Genomic DNA, 17802 nt, shown 5'->3' on the forward strand with positions numbered 1-17802 from the left:
GGGGAAGACCTGTAGTGCAGAGTCTGCCTAACCTTAGATATCACTAACTCTGCCCATTGACTTCATAGGCAGCCCTGGGGAGCAGGATGTCTGAAAGCTTACTGCTGTTTCAAATCTAAACCAGGTATGTAAAAGTAGATGCCCTGACTTTTGCTCCAGTGGTTCTGATGAGATAAGAGAAAAAGAAAGTAGTCTGGCTCCAACCTTCATTATGATTTTATGTAAATTATTTTAAGTAGGAATTCTTGCCCTCCAGTGCACAAGGATCCTGAAGTTGATCTACTTTTTAAAGCTAGTTTAGGAAACATTCAAACTTTTTAATATTTGCTTGGAAGTACACAATGATGGAAAGATTTTTTGCAACATTTATAGGCTAATTGTCTATGTAGTTCTTATGAAATTTTATTCAAAAGTCTCTAAAAAGAACTATGTATGGGACTGCCTAAAGAAAAAATCAGTGATGATGGATGCTAAAGAACAAAAATTAGGATGTATTAGCTTGCACAGGATTTTACAGACATTTCTACAGAACCCCACTCTTTGTGCTGACTCTAGAGAATTTCTTCATAAAGGTAGATCTTTGAAATTTTTTCATGATCGTGCCTGAATGAGCTCTCAAATTACAAATATATGCATATCTACTAGCATTCTCCTGAGGCTGAAGTTCTGGCATCTGGCTTAGTCAGGAAGGGAAACCATAGAAAACAGAAATGATAGTCCTGAATCCTAAAAGGTTACTGTTCTCAGTAAGAAATCTCAGCTATTTACAGCACTAGGCACAAAAAAAAGATGCCAAACCACTTCCCCATAGCCAAAATGAATAACACATTGATATTAATTCCTCTTCCAGCAAATGGTTTTATCAAGTTAGAATTTTCAAAATGTCTATCACTTTACATACACAAATTTAATTTAATTTAAAACAAGGCTCATAGAATAAATGCATTGTACCTTCAAAGAGAGTGTTCCTCAAAATCATAGCATGAGAGCTTCCCGTGGTTTCCATGGAAATGACCTTTCACTATTTCTATGGTAATGGATCTAGTTTTATATATTTCTCTTTTATGAGACTTTATTATACCAACAAAGCTACCATCCAGAATATAGTCCTTAACTTATGGATGTGAGCTCACTGAGAGAAATTATCTGGCTCCCAAGCCCCATGGGCAAGCTAAGATTTTGTATGTCTTTTTAGTACTGTGCAAAAGACTTTTGAGAATGATCACCCATTGCAAATTGTCAGCAGAGAAATGCTGACATATTTTGCTCATTGCTATGTTTCTAAAGGAGTCTCTGGATTCATCTGCTGCAGTCTTTTCCAGACTGCTCCTCTGCTCCCAAGGCAGAACAGCTGGAAAAAAACCAGAATGGATTGAGAGCTCAGTCTTCTATAAATTCCAGGCTGTTGATCATATCCTGCTGTGAAATAAATATTATCTAGGGCATTTATTGAAAATCTATAGGTCTTTGAAATTACATAAGCTTGTTGGTCTTTCTTTTAGAATTTATTAATTTATACTTGAAATTGTTTTTCTAGTCCCTGTTTCTTTTTTTCTTTTTTTTTTTTTTAATTGTTATGGTTGTTGTTGTCATTGAAAGCTAAAATCTTCTTCATCCCGGAGACAAAATGAATGGAAGCAGTGGGTTCAAACATATAAAACTGAGAGCAACAGAACAACCAAGGTATCCCAGTCCCCAGAATCCCTGACACGTCAAGACACCCGGTTAGACCTACGGCGTTAAGTGCCTTAAGGTGCAATGGAGGTGGAGCTTGGACAGGATGGTGCTGCCACTGAGGTTCACAGATAAAAATCCATATATAATCCATATATATATTACTCTCTTTTGAGTAATGTTCCAGTAAGGTGCAATTCGGAAGGAAATTTTTAAAAAAAATTTCAGTGAAGTTTCTTCCACCCCTGTCACAAGATCTAGGGTTTAATAACAAACCCCCTCCCATTCAGAAAAAGTAAACAAATTAAATCTGTGAGGAAACCATTAGAGAAGTGAAAATCCCTCAGAGAACGAGAAAAACACATAAACCTGATTGAGCAATTTAGTCTGACTCATGTCTAATTGGTGATGATGCATAAGAAAGGAAAAATTCAAGGCTGTCATTCAGGTTTGAGTTTTCTGGGCTAGCCGTTAAAAAAATGCCAATTTTTAGAGTAAGTTAGACATGAGACAGACACAGGTGGCTGCAAGTCAATGTTTGCATGCAGTAAAGGTAAAAGAGCCATTTTCTAGCATGAAATTTGATTTTATGCTCTTTTTATTTAACTAAAAAATAGGTCAAAATAGAGCTCTTGCTCTTAGAAATGTCTTAACTCCTTTGTCTGCTTCAAAGAAGATAATGACCAACATATATATCAATTGTCATTAAGTAGTCAACTGGTATAAAAGTATATATATTACTTTACATTACTGTTAAAGAATATCTAGAATGCTAGGATCATCAATTATGCTTTTTGCTAAAGTACTACAATGACAATGACTATTAAGGGTTCAGCCTGCTATCACTGGAAACATTCCACACCATTTAATTCTATTCCTTACACTTTCCTAAATGAAGAGCACTGCAAGTAATGACTTATATTCTATATATTGAACCCACAGCCTTGTCGGAGAAATATTGGGGCTGGAAATACTTAGACAGAAGACTCAAAGAAATATGACGTCTGAAAAAACAGATATCATCTAGCTCTAAATCTCTACAGGGTTCATGTTTACACATGAGCTACTAACATTTAGGGTTAAATTCATAGGACCAATTTTGGCCTCTTACTTCATGATGAAATGAAATCAATCAATGCTGCCAAATCGTTTGTTTCTCTCCACTAACTGTAACGGGTGTCTAGGTGATTAGATCATTCAGTCAAATGAATTTAATCCAAGATAATTGCAGGCAACTGACAATACTAAAGGGTAGTATTTATTTTTCTGGAACAAATTCTCTTACGCAGCATTTTTGTGTCACTAGCTCTTTAGAGAAGATGCTTAAAAGAGTTTCTGAAATTATTTTTCTTAGTGAAGTTCATATCTTTATTGATAATTATAGATTTTTAATTGTATCGCTTTCTTTTCCCCTCAAAATTCTTGAAATATTCCTGTTTAAAGAAGGCTCAAAGCCTTTACTTAAGTGAAATATTTGCTTTTGGCAACCAGCTATTTTTGGACATGACAGTGGATTAGTTTTTGTCTTAAATAACGCTGATTTCCCATTTATTTCCACTGTAGCTTGACATTCTCGTCACACTTACAAAGACAGACTGCCTAATTTCTTGTCATGTCGATAGCAAAGATGTTTACAATGGTACCTATAAAAGCATTTGGATCAGGACAGAAATATACTGCTTCCATTTTTAAAGATATAACTAAGTGATGTCAACATTTGACTCCAACAAGGTAATACTCTGTCATCCTGACCAAGAACTACATCAGCAAAAGAAATTATCTAAGAAATAATATTAATTAGAAAAGAAAAAAAAATCAGTAATTTTGCAAGCCTGCATAAGAGAAGATTAAAAAAAACACCAAACAAACTAAAACTCACAAAAAAGCCATGTCAAAAAACTTTTAAAAGTAAAGCATAAAAACACAAAGAAGCACAGAAATGTAACACTGTTGAAGCTTTATTATCATACCCCTGTAGTATGCTAGTATGTCACCACAGAGACATAAGTGTCCTCTTAGAGATTTCTATAAAAGGAATCACATCAATGAAAGATATAATTGGCTTAAGAGTATACACCTGGAGATAAATACCAAGTGTACTGGTTGTAAAATGATGTCTCAGTGTTCTGTCATTGAAGCAAACACAACTGCAGCTCCTTCCACCTCTATCTCCCATGAAGGACAGAGCAGCGCCATTCCTGTCTACAAAAAAAGAAAATTGCATTGGTTTTGCAAGTGGCATGAAATGAGGTTTGCCTCTGTGATCTCTGAATAAGCCTTTGGAAAGGACAGTTAGAAGAAGCTGGAGAAGGAAAATATTTTCCAAACCACCCATAATGCTATTGTCAGGCATATTGTTCTGTACTGTCAGACCGAAAAAGTAATATTTCTGACAGCAAAAGGAGCTTTTACATTATTTTGCAATTAATGTATGTTCCAAATGATAGATTGCATTTCAAAAATTTAGCATTAAAATAAAAAAACAAAAGGTAAAAGGACAAATGGTGTGACACTTCTGGAATTGGATTCACTGGTATAATCTTTCTACACTCTATTTTCTGATCCTTCTAAATAGCTTCGTAGCTTTAACCAGCTACATGCCCTGTATGTCCCAACTGTAGGAACTGTCATAGCCATTTGGATTCAGAAAAGATTATGTTCTCCACCACTTTTAATTAACATCTTTCTGGCCATAGTCAAAGCAATACTTGAGCAATTTCTGTTTAGCATTTCCCATCTATCTGAATTCTAATCCACTCACTCCTTATGATAAGACATTGAGCAGTGACCAGAAAATAGCGTCGCAAAGAAGTTTGAGAAAGAACCTCAAGGCAGGGGAGAAAAGCTGCAAGGTTAAAGATACGATAACCACTGGTTACTAATTTAAACTGCTAATGGTCTAATGGAGCTGGAGCTAAAATTCCTATCGATTAGCTGAGGTTTGCAAAACATTCACTCCCAAATATAACTTGCTGTATATAGTTACATTTACAAAGCAAACAAGCTAAAAAAAGAAGAGCAAGTCTGCCACACAGTAGTGGCAATGAATGCAATAGCTGTGAAGCTCTGTGATGGGGTATGACATGCATTTCTCCATACATTTACATTTTAAAGTTTTAATGAAAGCATATTGTCAGGGAATGCCAAGCCCACTATGTGTTCTTCCTTTGCAGTGCAGTGACAGGATCCTGCTTCATGTTGCAAACAAGAAAACATTTTGTATTAAATGGGGAGTGAATATGCAAAAATGAAATTGAACAAGTTCCTACAGCAAATCTGCTTCCCATCAAAAATCTAAGGGAAACTTTTTTCAAAGACAAAATCATTTTACTCCAGTTCTTATCAGATGTTTAAATGCTGGCGGTTGGGACATTTTCTCAGTCTTCAAGCAAGCACTTCCTGCAACTTCATCAGCAAAATAATTTCTTCTATTAAGAAGAGTTGAAATTAATTCAGGCATATAGAAATAACTGACTGAGTCAGACTGTCAAATGCCTTTTAACATCTAACTTCATGGATTGATGGCATCATTTGATATTAAAAAAACTTTTAAAAATTAACATTCGTAAGATCAAAATAAGATGTAATTTATAGTTTTTTCTGTAGGGCATTGTTTTTGTATTTATGTATGTTCAAAAACTAATTAAATTGTCCCCCTAGATCCATAATAAACTCTTTGTCTTTTTTTCCTTTGATGATGGCTATCAATTATGAGATTTTACTTTATTTTAGCCATAATCTGGCTCCTACTAAGCTTAAAAAAAAAAAAGGCACGTTGATGTATTGTATTCAGTATGACTAAATGGCCTAAAAGCTGGTGCTCATCAGTCTCACACATGGCTCTCAAAAAATCCCAATATAAGAAGTCTGTCCTACTTAAGGAAAGTTAGCTTATCAACAACCTCTTTGTTTTTACTACCATTTTACCAAGTTATAACAGTATTATAATGCTTTATTAAACGAAATTTAGGAGGGGACTTCTGCCTATGGACCCCAGGGATAATTTTTCTGTCACTGCCATCAAATTATTTAAAAATCCCACAACCTCAGGTAAAGTCAGATTTTGCACAGGGGGAATCCACCCATCCAGCACCGGATGACACAACCCCTGGCACACTAAACAGCACTTACAAGTGCACTGTACAATATTGAGACTAACAGGCTCCTCTCAGATTTAGCTGCCAGCTAATATGGGCCTGGGTTACCCAATCGGGTTCCAGATTAGTCTAATAACTTAACTTTGGCAGTAGTATTGCAATAAAAAGATTCATAATTCATAATGGAAAAGGCAACGATGTGAACCTTAGTGAAAAGACACAAAACCATTCATCAGGAGACAATTATGGGTCCCAAGTACAGCAAGCCAAGCAGGCAATGACTATCATCAAACCTGTCAACAGGCAGTGTGCCGACTTGCAATCTTGATGACAGTGAGTGTTTTGTTTATTCTGTTGTGAGTAATGTTGGTGTGCTATTTCTGGTCTCTGGCTATATTTGCAAGAAAAGTTCAGGATCCTACCTCCTTTCGGTCATCAGTGTTTCCTCAGACGTGAATACTTGAACATCCGTTCCCATTTCAAGAATTAAAAGTGAAAATGGTTCTCATTTGGAGTATCATTGCTTCACCATAATTGAGTGTTGAGTTAGCCCCATAGCAGATCTTTAATGAGATAAATGTTATTACAGACTGTTAAAAAATAGTTGAGTATGGTGAAACTATCTCTCTGCAGAGATCTGCGGACTCTCTTTAGAGCCTGAGTTTCAGATTCTTTTCAAAGACAATTCAAAACTGTTCTTCGTTCTTTAAAGGAGGAGTCACTCAGAAAGAAAGATCTGATATTCTGTACGAATAGCACCATTAAAGTTAACGCATTTTGTAAGTAAAGTATTCAGCTGAGTATTATCTGCCATTAAGATAATTAGGTCTAATTTTGCCTTGGACCTTAGTTGAAGCTTTGCAGTGGGAAATAATTTCTAGAAGTTTTACCTATTTAAACAGACAAGTTAAATAGGGGATTTTGAAAGACATTTCTAGTTCATTCTCAAATCAGATTTACTTGACATCAGAATTACCTTTTTAATGTGCAAAACTCCAGCTAACCATAGTTAAGGAGCTATATTGGGATTTCTGAATGGAAACTATCAAGCTATATATGTCTTCAGATATGCAGATAAGCAGTGCCAGTGAAAGCATCTTGGAAAATTACTATCTCATTATAATAGAAGTATGCCATACGGAGTTCTCAAACATGCAAAAAAAAGTGACCTAAAACTGTGCCTTTAGCAATTTTTACAGTGATGATGTTAAATGTTTTTTAAGATTTCATCTATAAAATTAGAAATCCTCTTTTGAGTAAGTAAACAGCAAAACAGTAGTCCATTTTATGGGGAATAAGACTGTTTTGCCCTCCAAAAAAAAGTTATACCATTCTCTTGCTTAACCTTTTTAGTCATTGCTAAACATATAGTTAAATAGAAAGTTCTACATCTGAGCAAACCAATTGTCACTGTTTTTGATGATGAAGAAGGTTAGACACTAAAAAATAATTGTTATTCCAAGCTTCACAGAGCTCAATTACCTCTCTATTCAGGCAAATTCCCCGTTGATGCTACCAACATTTTTACCTCAATTACTACTGAATCATCTAATAATAACATTAAAAATAAAAGACATGGAATTTCAGAATAAAACTGAAAGCTTGCAATAGATTTGACTGTGTACTGTACCACTGCATCTTTCTCCAATGTTGCCAAATTTACTTTTGTTTTCATTGGGAGCTATAAAATAAATTTTTTGGATATTCTAAAATAAGCATGTTTTTCTCTATGTTTTCCCCACTATTTAATCCAATTTATTCTGTATTGTCTCTTGGTTTGGGCCAATATACAAATTGAGATATATTTTATCTCACCCTTGTAGTCCAATACATTATTGAAGCCACGCTGAGTCTCCAGCAGAAATTGTAGAAGTGCCAGGAGACACTGTTTTCAATGGAGTAGCCTAATTTACTCTGAAGTAAATGGAATCATAGTACTTTGTGACAGGGCACACCTGATTTTAATCATGATGATGTTAAACACAGATTTACACAAATTTGAGGAACATGGAACTTAATCAAGATACCAGTTTGAAAGGATTTGAACAAGAAAATTCAACACAAAGCCTCAACATTGTACAAAAGAACTTCTGAAACTTTATTGTGAATTTTAAAGTACATTTAGAAAGGATCTTATCCTTCATATCATTAATTAAAAATAAATTTAAAGAAATCCACATACTAGTAGTTTGAGCAAAGTTCAGTACAGACTTTTTGAAGTCACAATATATACATTGCATGAGAGTGCAATAAGCTTCCAATTACATTAGGTATATATTTCTAAAATAAAGAGCTTTGATTTGACATGTGTGAGAGGCATACTGTTTTACAATAAAAACATTTTACAAAATATAGCAAAGGAAAAATGGAATTTAATACATTTTGAATGTACAACTACTTTATACTTTTTTTAGGTAATTCTTTACTCAAAGTGTACAAAAGTCCGTTTTTAAAGGACACCTGTTCATTTGCACTGTCCAATACTGATTATAAATTATAGTTTCAAAGATTCATTACTACACATATCAGTGAATTCTTATTCAACTCCATAGCCACTACAATGAAGAAAATATTACAGAATCATTGACAGCATCTTCTTCTCTCCTAAACTATGCATAGATAAATACATAGCATGGTGCCTATTACTACAATAAAAGTGAAACATTTCACCTGATTTTTGCAACTATTCCTCGCTTAAATATAATGCATTGTATATATATATTAGTTTATTTAACAATCAACTGATTGCTTATTTTAACACTCAGTAACATACAGAATCACATACACTGCTATCCTTAAATATTTTCCACTCTGTAGTGGCTGATAAGATTCAAAAAATCAACACTGTAAATCTGTAATTCTCAACCTGGGGAAAGAATATCCCTCAGATGGACTGATACTACTTATACAAGTTAAATCATGTTATGAATCCATAGCGTCCACCTCCAAAATACATAACAGGAGTAATATAGTATACTGTGGCTACTAACTACTGCATAATCATTATATAGGAAATTGTCACATCAATTGTTTTACATTTATGATTACTCATTACATTATATCACACACAGAGCAAAACTTTCCCAACAGATGGATCTCCTTTTCTACAGTTTTCCATGTTTTAGAGAAAAATCATCACGCAGTGACAATGTTATGTCTGGAGAAGTATGCAAAATGTGTTTCCTTTTTCAGGACAAAAGAGTAAGCAGTAAACTGCTAATTACTTTGCAATCAGGTAGTAAAATTAAATCTTTAAAGAGAAAGCCAAGTTTTCAGCACTGCAACTAAAGAAATTATGCACTGGGGGTGTGGGACTGCCACTCAAAACTGTGTGAAAAGCATACCAGAAAATTAGTTAGCCAATAATGAATGAAAAGTTGCACTTTCCTTTCAAACAGAGCACAGTAGGGTTATGTGATTTGTGTCCATTCACTCTGCAATGTGTTATCCGAACAGCTCAAAGTATTTGCAAAGGACAAGACAGCTTTGCATTCCTTATTGCCGAAAAAAAGGAATATGCTGAAATGTGTAATGACCGATGGTGGATTTTTAACCACCACCGAGGATGCCTGGGACATTAAGATTTGCAGGAGAGCACATTTTTCCTTTTCAGGGTGGACAAAACTCATCCCCACGTGAATTTGCAAAAATCCACGGTACATGGATTTGCTTACCTATATTCTCTTTTAACCAAAGCTAAAATTAAGTTTTTGTACCAAAGAGTTTCACTGCCTTTTCAACACAGCTGTCTCTTCTACAGAGAAAAAAATACTCTCTGTCTGTAAAACACTGCCTATAGCAGTGATCACTAGGAGGGCAGAAATTGCAGTTCAGATGCAAACCACTTTGGGCTACTCATCCTGGAACCCCTCTTTGCTTTTTCCTGCTAAATATAGTAGACTAGGCTTTCAGCTGTCATCACTGTTAACAGCAGGGAAAAATACCAATAATTTTGCAGCTCCACGTGATGTTTTTTGCTTTTGCTGTCCACTAAGCCACCAGAAACTTCACCGTGACAAGCTATAAAATGTGTATGCACCACAATTTTGCCTAATATCCATGCAAGAAGAACACAGCAAGCCCATTGACTACAGTCATGCTACACTCGCCTGTCCACCACACACAGCAGCGCACAGGTGAGATCAAACTGCCTTGGGAACCTGAAGGGAATGGAAACAAGAAATCCCTGGAGTTGCTTCTGGAGACAAGACAGGTTTAATGGTGCACTGAGAGCCTGCATTTAACACTTCTTATTAAAAACAAACAAATAAACAAAAAACCCAAAACCAAAAACCAGAAGCTTTACCAGTCACCCAGCATTACTGCATTTGAGTGTCATTTCAGGTTAAAAAGAAGCCTTTTAGCTTACATTATGTGGCACATTTTTTTCTCTATTTCTGTTTTAAAGACACAAAATAGCCCACCCCTTCCTTTGATATCTTCAAAGAGAATAACTGAAGCCTTCCAGGATCCTTGACAGCTTAAGTATACAGTAGGAATAGTTGACAATTACATTAGCTTTTCCCAGTGTGCAGAAAGGATGGCTAATGGAATTAATGAATCGTTTGCTGTTGCACTAGTCAAAAGTCCAAATAACAACATGACCTTCAGTCAATGCTGCTGAAGAAACATTTCCTTAAACAATTCACAATCAATGAAAGATGACCTCAGATTGCAACTGTGTGTATGTGATTTCTCTTCTTTAATTTACTGTTTCTTGTGTAGACCTATAAATTTTAACCATTTGCACCAGTTGCTATTTTCCCTAATAGGAAACCCTCCAAACAGGGAGGAAAAGAAAAGTACCATGATCTAAAGGTTAAGTCAGATACTATGAACACATCAAATCGAAATTTCCATGAAGCCAAAAAAAATGCTCCCTAGTTATCCTTTTCTTAGAGAGGTAATAAACAATGTTTATTGCATATTAAGTTCCTTTTCAAAGAAAATAGTTTTAAAAATAAAGATGAGTAATTCTCTTCTTGCTTCTCCTTGTTTCTATTTCATGTACAATCCACTGCAACCAGTGGTGGGATTTTTGGTTTAAACCAGTGTGAAAAGAAATCAAGTATCTGTTAACAAACTGCTGTGTTTCGAACTGCTCATATTTAATAGTGCTAAACATTTTATTAAAAAACATTAATATCCCATAAGAACTCAGGGCTAGGATTGCTATTGTTTTGAAATGTTATTTATCAGAGGGGCAGTAGGAGTTAGTTAACATCAGGTCAGCATATGAATGCAGACTGCAAACCAATTTTTATGTATTTTGGGTTTTTTTTAAAGTTCTAAAGCTGAAAACAGTCTTCCTGAACAGGAACTGTATTCCTTAATTATCTTTGAAAAGAAGGGTTGGACTAACCCTACATTTTTAATCTTTTTAGGATTTAGTTTATCTGGATAAGAGGTTATAGTGGAGTAAAAAATGATTTGGTACAGTGCCTACAATCCACTGATGCTTAATATAGTTGATCAAAATACTTAAAACGATAGTATTAAGTGATTTATGCAGTTGATGACATGAATGTTTATGACAACCTTAGCCTCATAGTTACATCTGCTTGATTTTCACCCACTTTATTTGTAGACATGCATGTGTAAAGATCAGTAGCAATTGCCAATTTGCCTGATGTACCACATCAGGATACAAAAACTGCTACAGATTTTCCCCCTCAGGTGCAATTTTGTCATACTCCATTAATCCTTTCAATCCTCCCCCAGTCCTGTGGACTTGTTATTTAGTAATCCTTGATTGTTGTGGTGGAGAAACATTAGAAAGTCTCTGCTGTCCGCAAGGCAGAAAATTACAATGGTCCTCTATTAAATTTGGCTCTCACAGTGCCCCTTGGATCAAGCCTGCTTGTCACAAACACAACCAGTAGCCATAATGTCAGGACAAATTATTACCGATATCCAAAATGCCAATTTTAAACTGATTTTGTGTCTCACAATGTCACCTCTTCAGCACCCAGACAAAGGCTGTATTTTTAAGGAGGGAGACAAAAAACTTAAATCACATAGCGTAGCTTCATTCACTTATGCACGTCAGGTCTTCAGTTTCCAACTCCCAACCGGGAACTCTCCCACATGATTGCAACCCATTGTGCAACCGAACAACTTGGCTTTCTTCCACTTGAGTCAGTTAAAGAGAGATTACTGGGAGCATTCCTTTCCAGGGCTGCTCTTGTTAAATACAAGATTCTCAGCAAACACCAGCGTTTTTCTTTTTAATACAACATTTTTACACTGCGAAATAATCTATCTGTCTGGGTATTTTTTCTCTCTCATATGCACATGCACACAGCTGCAAGATTTCTATCTCCAATCATGTATATCTCTACCTTATTTTTCCCATATAGACAGAAGTCAAAATTATCTACTTCTTAGGAAAAAGAAAATTTAAAAATCCCTGGCCTTTCATCAGTTTGATTAATTTAAAGTTGTAAACCTTGGTTTAATTTTACTGATGTGAAAAAGTAACAGTTATGAGGTCCCAGTCAGGATTTGTGATTGATTATCTAGTGAAGCCTAAACAAACAAAAGCTTGTTTGGTCATTAGTTGCATTAAGGTCTTTAGTGACATATACAACCACAATTTTTAACTTAGAAAAAAATTGACTAAATATTTAGATATTTTAATTCTGAAAAAGAGAAAATAAATAAGCAAATAAATTTAAAACAAACAAGCAAACAAACAACAACAAACAGCTAAAGCGTCACAATCAACCACAAAATAGAGGAAAATTTAAAATAAAGCTATTAGGTAACTGAGATATTTATTGTTGTAGCATTTAATTTCTCAGATCTGACTTGTTTTTTGCTCTACTATCTCATCCTTCAGGAATTCAGCAAGATCTTAGCCTTTCTACTGTAGCAGTAGCCACAAGTGTGATTACATGATCTATATGCTTACCACCCATCACTATGTATCTCAGCATACTGTCGCATAAATCATTCTTACTCACCCATGGGTACAGTGTATCCTGCCTCCAGACCACTTAACTAGTTTTGTTTGCTTTGATGTACACAGAGCATAAGGTGTGGGAAGTTTTGTGCAGAAGGATCATATTTAAGCTTGAAGAGACTACTGAAGCCTAACCCAAACAACACACTGAAAGAAAAAAACAAAATAATTTTGCACTGATAGTTTTAAAAATAATTGAGACTTTGCTGTTGAATTTCAACATTTACAATACAATCAGAAGTCATCTATAGTGATATTAGCTTTGTCTCCCTGCAACACTTGAAAACAGCAGGATACTCTTACGGTAAAACACTTAAAAGTCTCAACAAATTTTGTTTAAGAATCTTAATGCATGCTGAGCAATTTTACAAATTCAGTATCTGACAGAGACATTTAAGTTAAACAGAAGGTTTAGGTGCCTAATTCTCACCCTTGCAACTCTCTAAAGGTCATACCAGTAGTAGCAGATACCAGGGACTGCAGACATTAGCCCAAAGGACTTTGCCCACAGAGATGCTCAAGGCAGGCCTACTCACAGCACAGGAAGAACCCAACCATACCACAACCAACTGTGCAAGCCAAACTGGTGGCAAGGAGTTTATCTTCTAGCACAGTGCAACAGTTCTTCACACCTATACATGGAAATTGCACCTGACAGCTCACTCTCAGTAACAACATGGTGTTTCCCCAACTGAAATCTTGCAAATACCTGCCCAGATCCCACAGGACCAAAGGTTCAAGTAGTTGCAATGCTGAGGACTTTCACATCCAGAAACAAACAGTAAAATGCAGCTAACCCAAATGGAATCTGAATTACCCGTGTGGGGGTGCCTCATGATCTCTTCCAGTTAGAAACTCTCTCCAATCATATTGCTGATGCCTTAGTGATGTCTGTGTGTTTTTGTTCTCATTCAGACTGCAAGCAACAGGGATTCAGACAGGGAACTGCTTGCTAAGGAGAAACCTGGGAGCTATAAACTGTTCATCTTGTCTGCCTTCTATCATGCTTTTGTTTAAAGGCATTCCTACAGAATATATTCACCTTTGATGTATATATGCCATAGGTCTATGTGGGAGAAGCTTCACATTGATTTGGACTGCAATTGCACTGGACTTTCAGATGGTTCATTGTAACATTTGGCATGAGTTTTTAATCTGCAAAATAAATCTTCAAATGTCATGAAATTAGATCTTCAGATGTTTTCATAAACAGAGATTGTCCAGTACTGTATGAGGACTTGGTTATCTTCTCACAGGACAATGTGAAGTACTTTTGGGTTATTCACAACAGAAGTAATGTTGGTCTTCATAAAAACTATTGAAAGTTACTTTGAATTTCCTTCTGATGACTCTCTAGCTACTAAACACATACCAGCACATGTTCGTTAGACTACATGAATAATGTACCTTTGGCCACCATCATGTCTTCTCTCTGAAGTAGAATCCTCAGTATTTCAATAGGTACATGTAATCCCCTACATACAAGCACATGTATATATCTGATCTCATATACATACATGCACATGCACAGTCACAAGGTAACATGATGACTGGCTTCATATTCTCTTTGCCTGAATTATTTGGGCCCAACTAAATGAATGAAACCAAAATAACTAGAAAACCTATACCAACCAATCAATGCAAATTAACAGAGCTAACCAACCAAAATTAAATTAAATAATTACCACTAAAGTAAGTAGCTAAAAGATATTATTCACTATCACACACTAAAAGAATCATGACTTTGAGATGGTGACACAATATGAAATTTCATCAAAGAGGCCAATTAATGGAGTTTCTCCTTGCACAAAACAGCATCTACCTCTTAAAGTCTTAGGACTGTGGCTGATGTATTGCCATTTTTGTTTGGGTGTTGGGTTGTTTTTTTTTCAGATTAGTGACTGTCATCACTAATGTTTCCATTTAAAATATTCTAACCTCCAGATTAAATCACCTTTCAAGTGAAATAGCAGACAACACCCTTAGGATTTAGTTCTGTGATCCTTATGAGTTCAGCATGAGGCAAAATTGTAGGCTTTTCAAAAGCACTCTATATAAAATGTAAAATTCCCAGAGATTTTAATGCAAATCTTTTGCTAACCCTAAACTGTTCAGATAAAAATTTTATCCTCCATGAATTTAGGATTCAGTTATGTTGTGCTTAAAACCTGTACAGTTACTTTTAGATCAAATGTTACACATAATCAAAAACAAAGTCCAAGCAAGTAAACCTATCGCTGCTACCTTCGGAAATGAAAATGTAATTGTAAAATGATAATGATCATCTTCAAACAAAGAAAGGGAAAGTCAAATCGGAAGTAGTTTAATATTCACCTTCAACAAGAAGAAGATGTTAATTTCTAGCTGTTTCCATTTTTAATTGATGATTTTTCTGTGGTGCGTGAAAAACAGCCAATTTTCTTTAGAAAAGGGTTTCTATTCGCTTAACTCGGTAAGAACTACATGTTTCTTATTCGCCTACTGCACAATGGGGAAAGGATAAAATATGAAAGCAAGAATTTCTTTATTCTAGCCAGGAAAATTAACTGTTAAGCTCAGTGGGGGCAGAAACAAAGGTGGCATTTAGATATAACTAATTTAGTATCTAACCAAAGCAGAGCCCTCTTGGAGAAGAGAGAGACCAAGGGAATGCAAAATACTTGAATTATTTCTGAGTCAATTCCTATAAAAGCAGAAGAACTTTCTTTTATGCTCGAATGGATTACACACTTCCTTTTAAAATATGCACATTGTTCACAATTTTTAAAGATCATTTAATGAGCAACTACTGCTAAGAAAAAAGGATTCTCTTTTTTTTTAATACATTGAAGTGCAAGGGTCACCTGGAAGTAAGGTCTGGACTGCTTTTTAAAACACAGATTGTAGGACAGATCCTCAGCTGATATGGAATAGCTCTGTTAAGTTTATTGTTCAATTAGAATGCAATGTAACCATGATTACAGATTGCTTGCATTACCATATGTTAATAAAACAGCAAACATGACTTGCAAATTTAGTTCTTTGCTTTGTTTTGGCTCCTTTTAATTGTTTGGATTTCATTTAATTGTAAAGAGTGTATTTTGAGGGGATAAATTCTCACTTGCGCTATCAGACCAGGCTAATCATTCCCTACTTAGCTTCATTTCCAAAGACCTAAGATTTTGCTTGAAAAGGGGCTTAGACGCAATTGATTTGTGTTCATTAATCCATAAACATTTGATTTCAAATCAGATTGCCAGCAGACATAACCCCTCTCCATTGCTACAACAGAGACTTGATTTGATTAATCAAACAGTTCTGATTCACTGGATTGTCTACAAAACAGTTGTCCCTGACAATACTATGCAAATAGCTGCTGATGTGGTACTGGCATCCCAGATTTCTAAAATGGCTATGTTTTCCTCCATTAACACATCAACACTTTAATTCAATTTTATTTTTCTATATAAGAATATATATATTCTTCTGCATAGTACATACTTAGTTTTTAATCAATGTTCTGCCATTTGCTTTGAGTGTAACCTATATGATTTTATTTCTCTATACCTTAGTTTACCCTTAACTGAAAGAGCAATATTGATATTTCTGTGTTCTAAAACATCTAAAAGTATATAAACAATTATATATATACTTTTATGTGTGCCACTATAAATAATTTTTTTTAATTTTATTTTTCAGGAGCTATGCAACAATATATCACGTACGTATTTTTGTCTGTTCTGCTTGAAAGAGCTGTCATTGATACATAATTAAATGCATTGTTTTGGGGTACTGGAAATCTTTCTATTTTAAAACACCAACCCCAAAATACACTAATTAGGTTTACATATTTAATACTGGTTGTTGATAAAACGGCACAAACCAGTAACATGCAACAGATATATGATTCACTTCCTAACATATAATGGTTACTTCACGGGTTTATTTGCACTTTCTCCTGGGAAATAATGCAAAGATGGAAAAATAAAAGTAGACCTGCAGTCAAGGTAAGAGAGAAGAGTAAGAATACTTTTGCTACATTTGGTTATGTAGGAAGAAAGTAGGAAGAGAAGTCAAAGTACCTTAAAGAAGCCGAAAAGCTAAGCCTGTAGCATCAGTAAAAAAAAAAAAAAAAAAAAAAAAAAAAAAGGTAAAAAGCAGGGGCTTTCAAAATTTTAATCAATAGATTTCTAAAAAATGGCAGTTCCCAAGCCCCAGAAGAAAAAACTTCAGGGACTTCTAAGTTCAAGATGAATTGTGGACAGAAATCTTTAGGGGAAGCAATAAAAACTGTGAAGGAAGTAAGCACCTACTTTTTCCAGCGATGCCTTAAATATTGTAGTTCCCAAGTGAGGGCTGATGCCATCAACTGGTTCACCCTGCTGGTTGACTCTGAGGAGCATTATGCAACTACCCACCTATAAAGACCCAGTTGAACCTACCAAGATTTTAGCTTTTCATGAAAAAATATTCCCAATTAAAATGATCAGTTTTTCAGTATTCTGTCAAATAAATACATTAGCTCAGAACAAGTAAGTAACCTCAGCCATCCTATGCTGACTCCAACAAAGTGCAGATTGGTTAGATTACGTTATTTCTCATCTTCTGTTTGAAACAATCTGTTTCTTCTTATGATTCAGAGAACTGAAGGATGGACCTTCTGGTATGATGTTAGTCTAAACCCACCATATTGTTTTGATAAGCTTCTTAACAAGTACTTCTGTATATCAAATTGAGTATTAGCTTACCAGCATCCAATGTACATGCAGCCTCTTTTCATTCAACATGTGATAAATTGATAAACAAGATCACTCATGGAGTTACTGACAATGCATTTGTGTTTCATAATTTATATGTATTAAAATAAAAAATATGTATTTTAGTACTTGCATCAGTTACTTGTTTATGATTTGTGCCAGATTTTTCTTGCTGAAGTTTTGCAGCATTTTGAACCACAGTGTGTGTAATTGCTTAAAGAATTACAGAACAATTGCTGATTTCTATTCAGATTTTTGGCAGAGCTTGAAGTCAGCACAAGTGGAAAAAAAATAATTTGTTTTTAGAAATAAAAAGTGAAACTCTTTTCAA

General features: G+C 35.0%; 1 protein-coding gene across 8 annotated transcripts in view; it reads right to left on the bottom strand.

Annotated features, from left to right (window-relative positions):
• Positions 1–17802, bottom strand: part of PCDH9 (protocadherin 9) — an 836069-nt gene that overhangs the window by 796563 nt on the left and 21704 nt on the right. Inside the window, exon 4 of one of the 8 annotated variants that reach the window (XM_033052276.1) lies at positions 3669–3876. The exons of 6 other annotated variants lie outside the window; for them this stretch is intronic. In XM_033052276.1, the coding sequence (XP_032908167.1) occupies positions 3793–3876 (84 nt within the window). In that variant the 3' untranslated portion in view covers positions 3669–3792. Of the gene's footprint in view, positions 1–3668; positions 3877–7841; positions 12883–17802 lie in introns of those variants that run through there. One more of the 8 variants, XM_033052277.2, reaches the window with a different exon arrangement.

This window comes from Catharus ustulatus, chromosome 2 (assembly GCF_009819885.2).
Source record: "Catharus ustulatus isolate bCatUst1 chromosome 2, bCatUst1.pri.v2, whole genome shotgun sequence".
Classification (NCBI taxonomy): domain Eukaryota; kingdom Metazoa; phylum Chordata; class Aves; order Passeriformes; family Turdidae; genus Catharus; species Catharus ustulatus.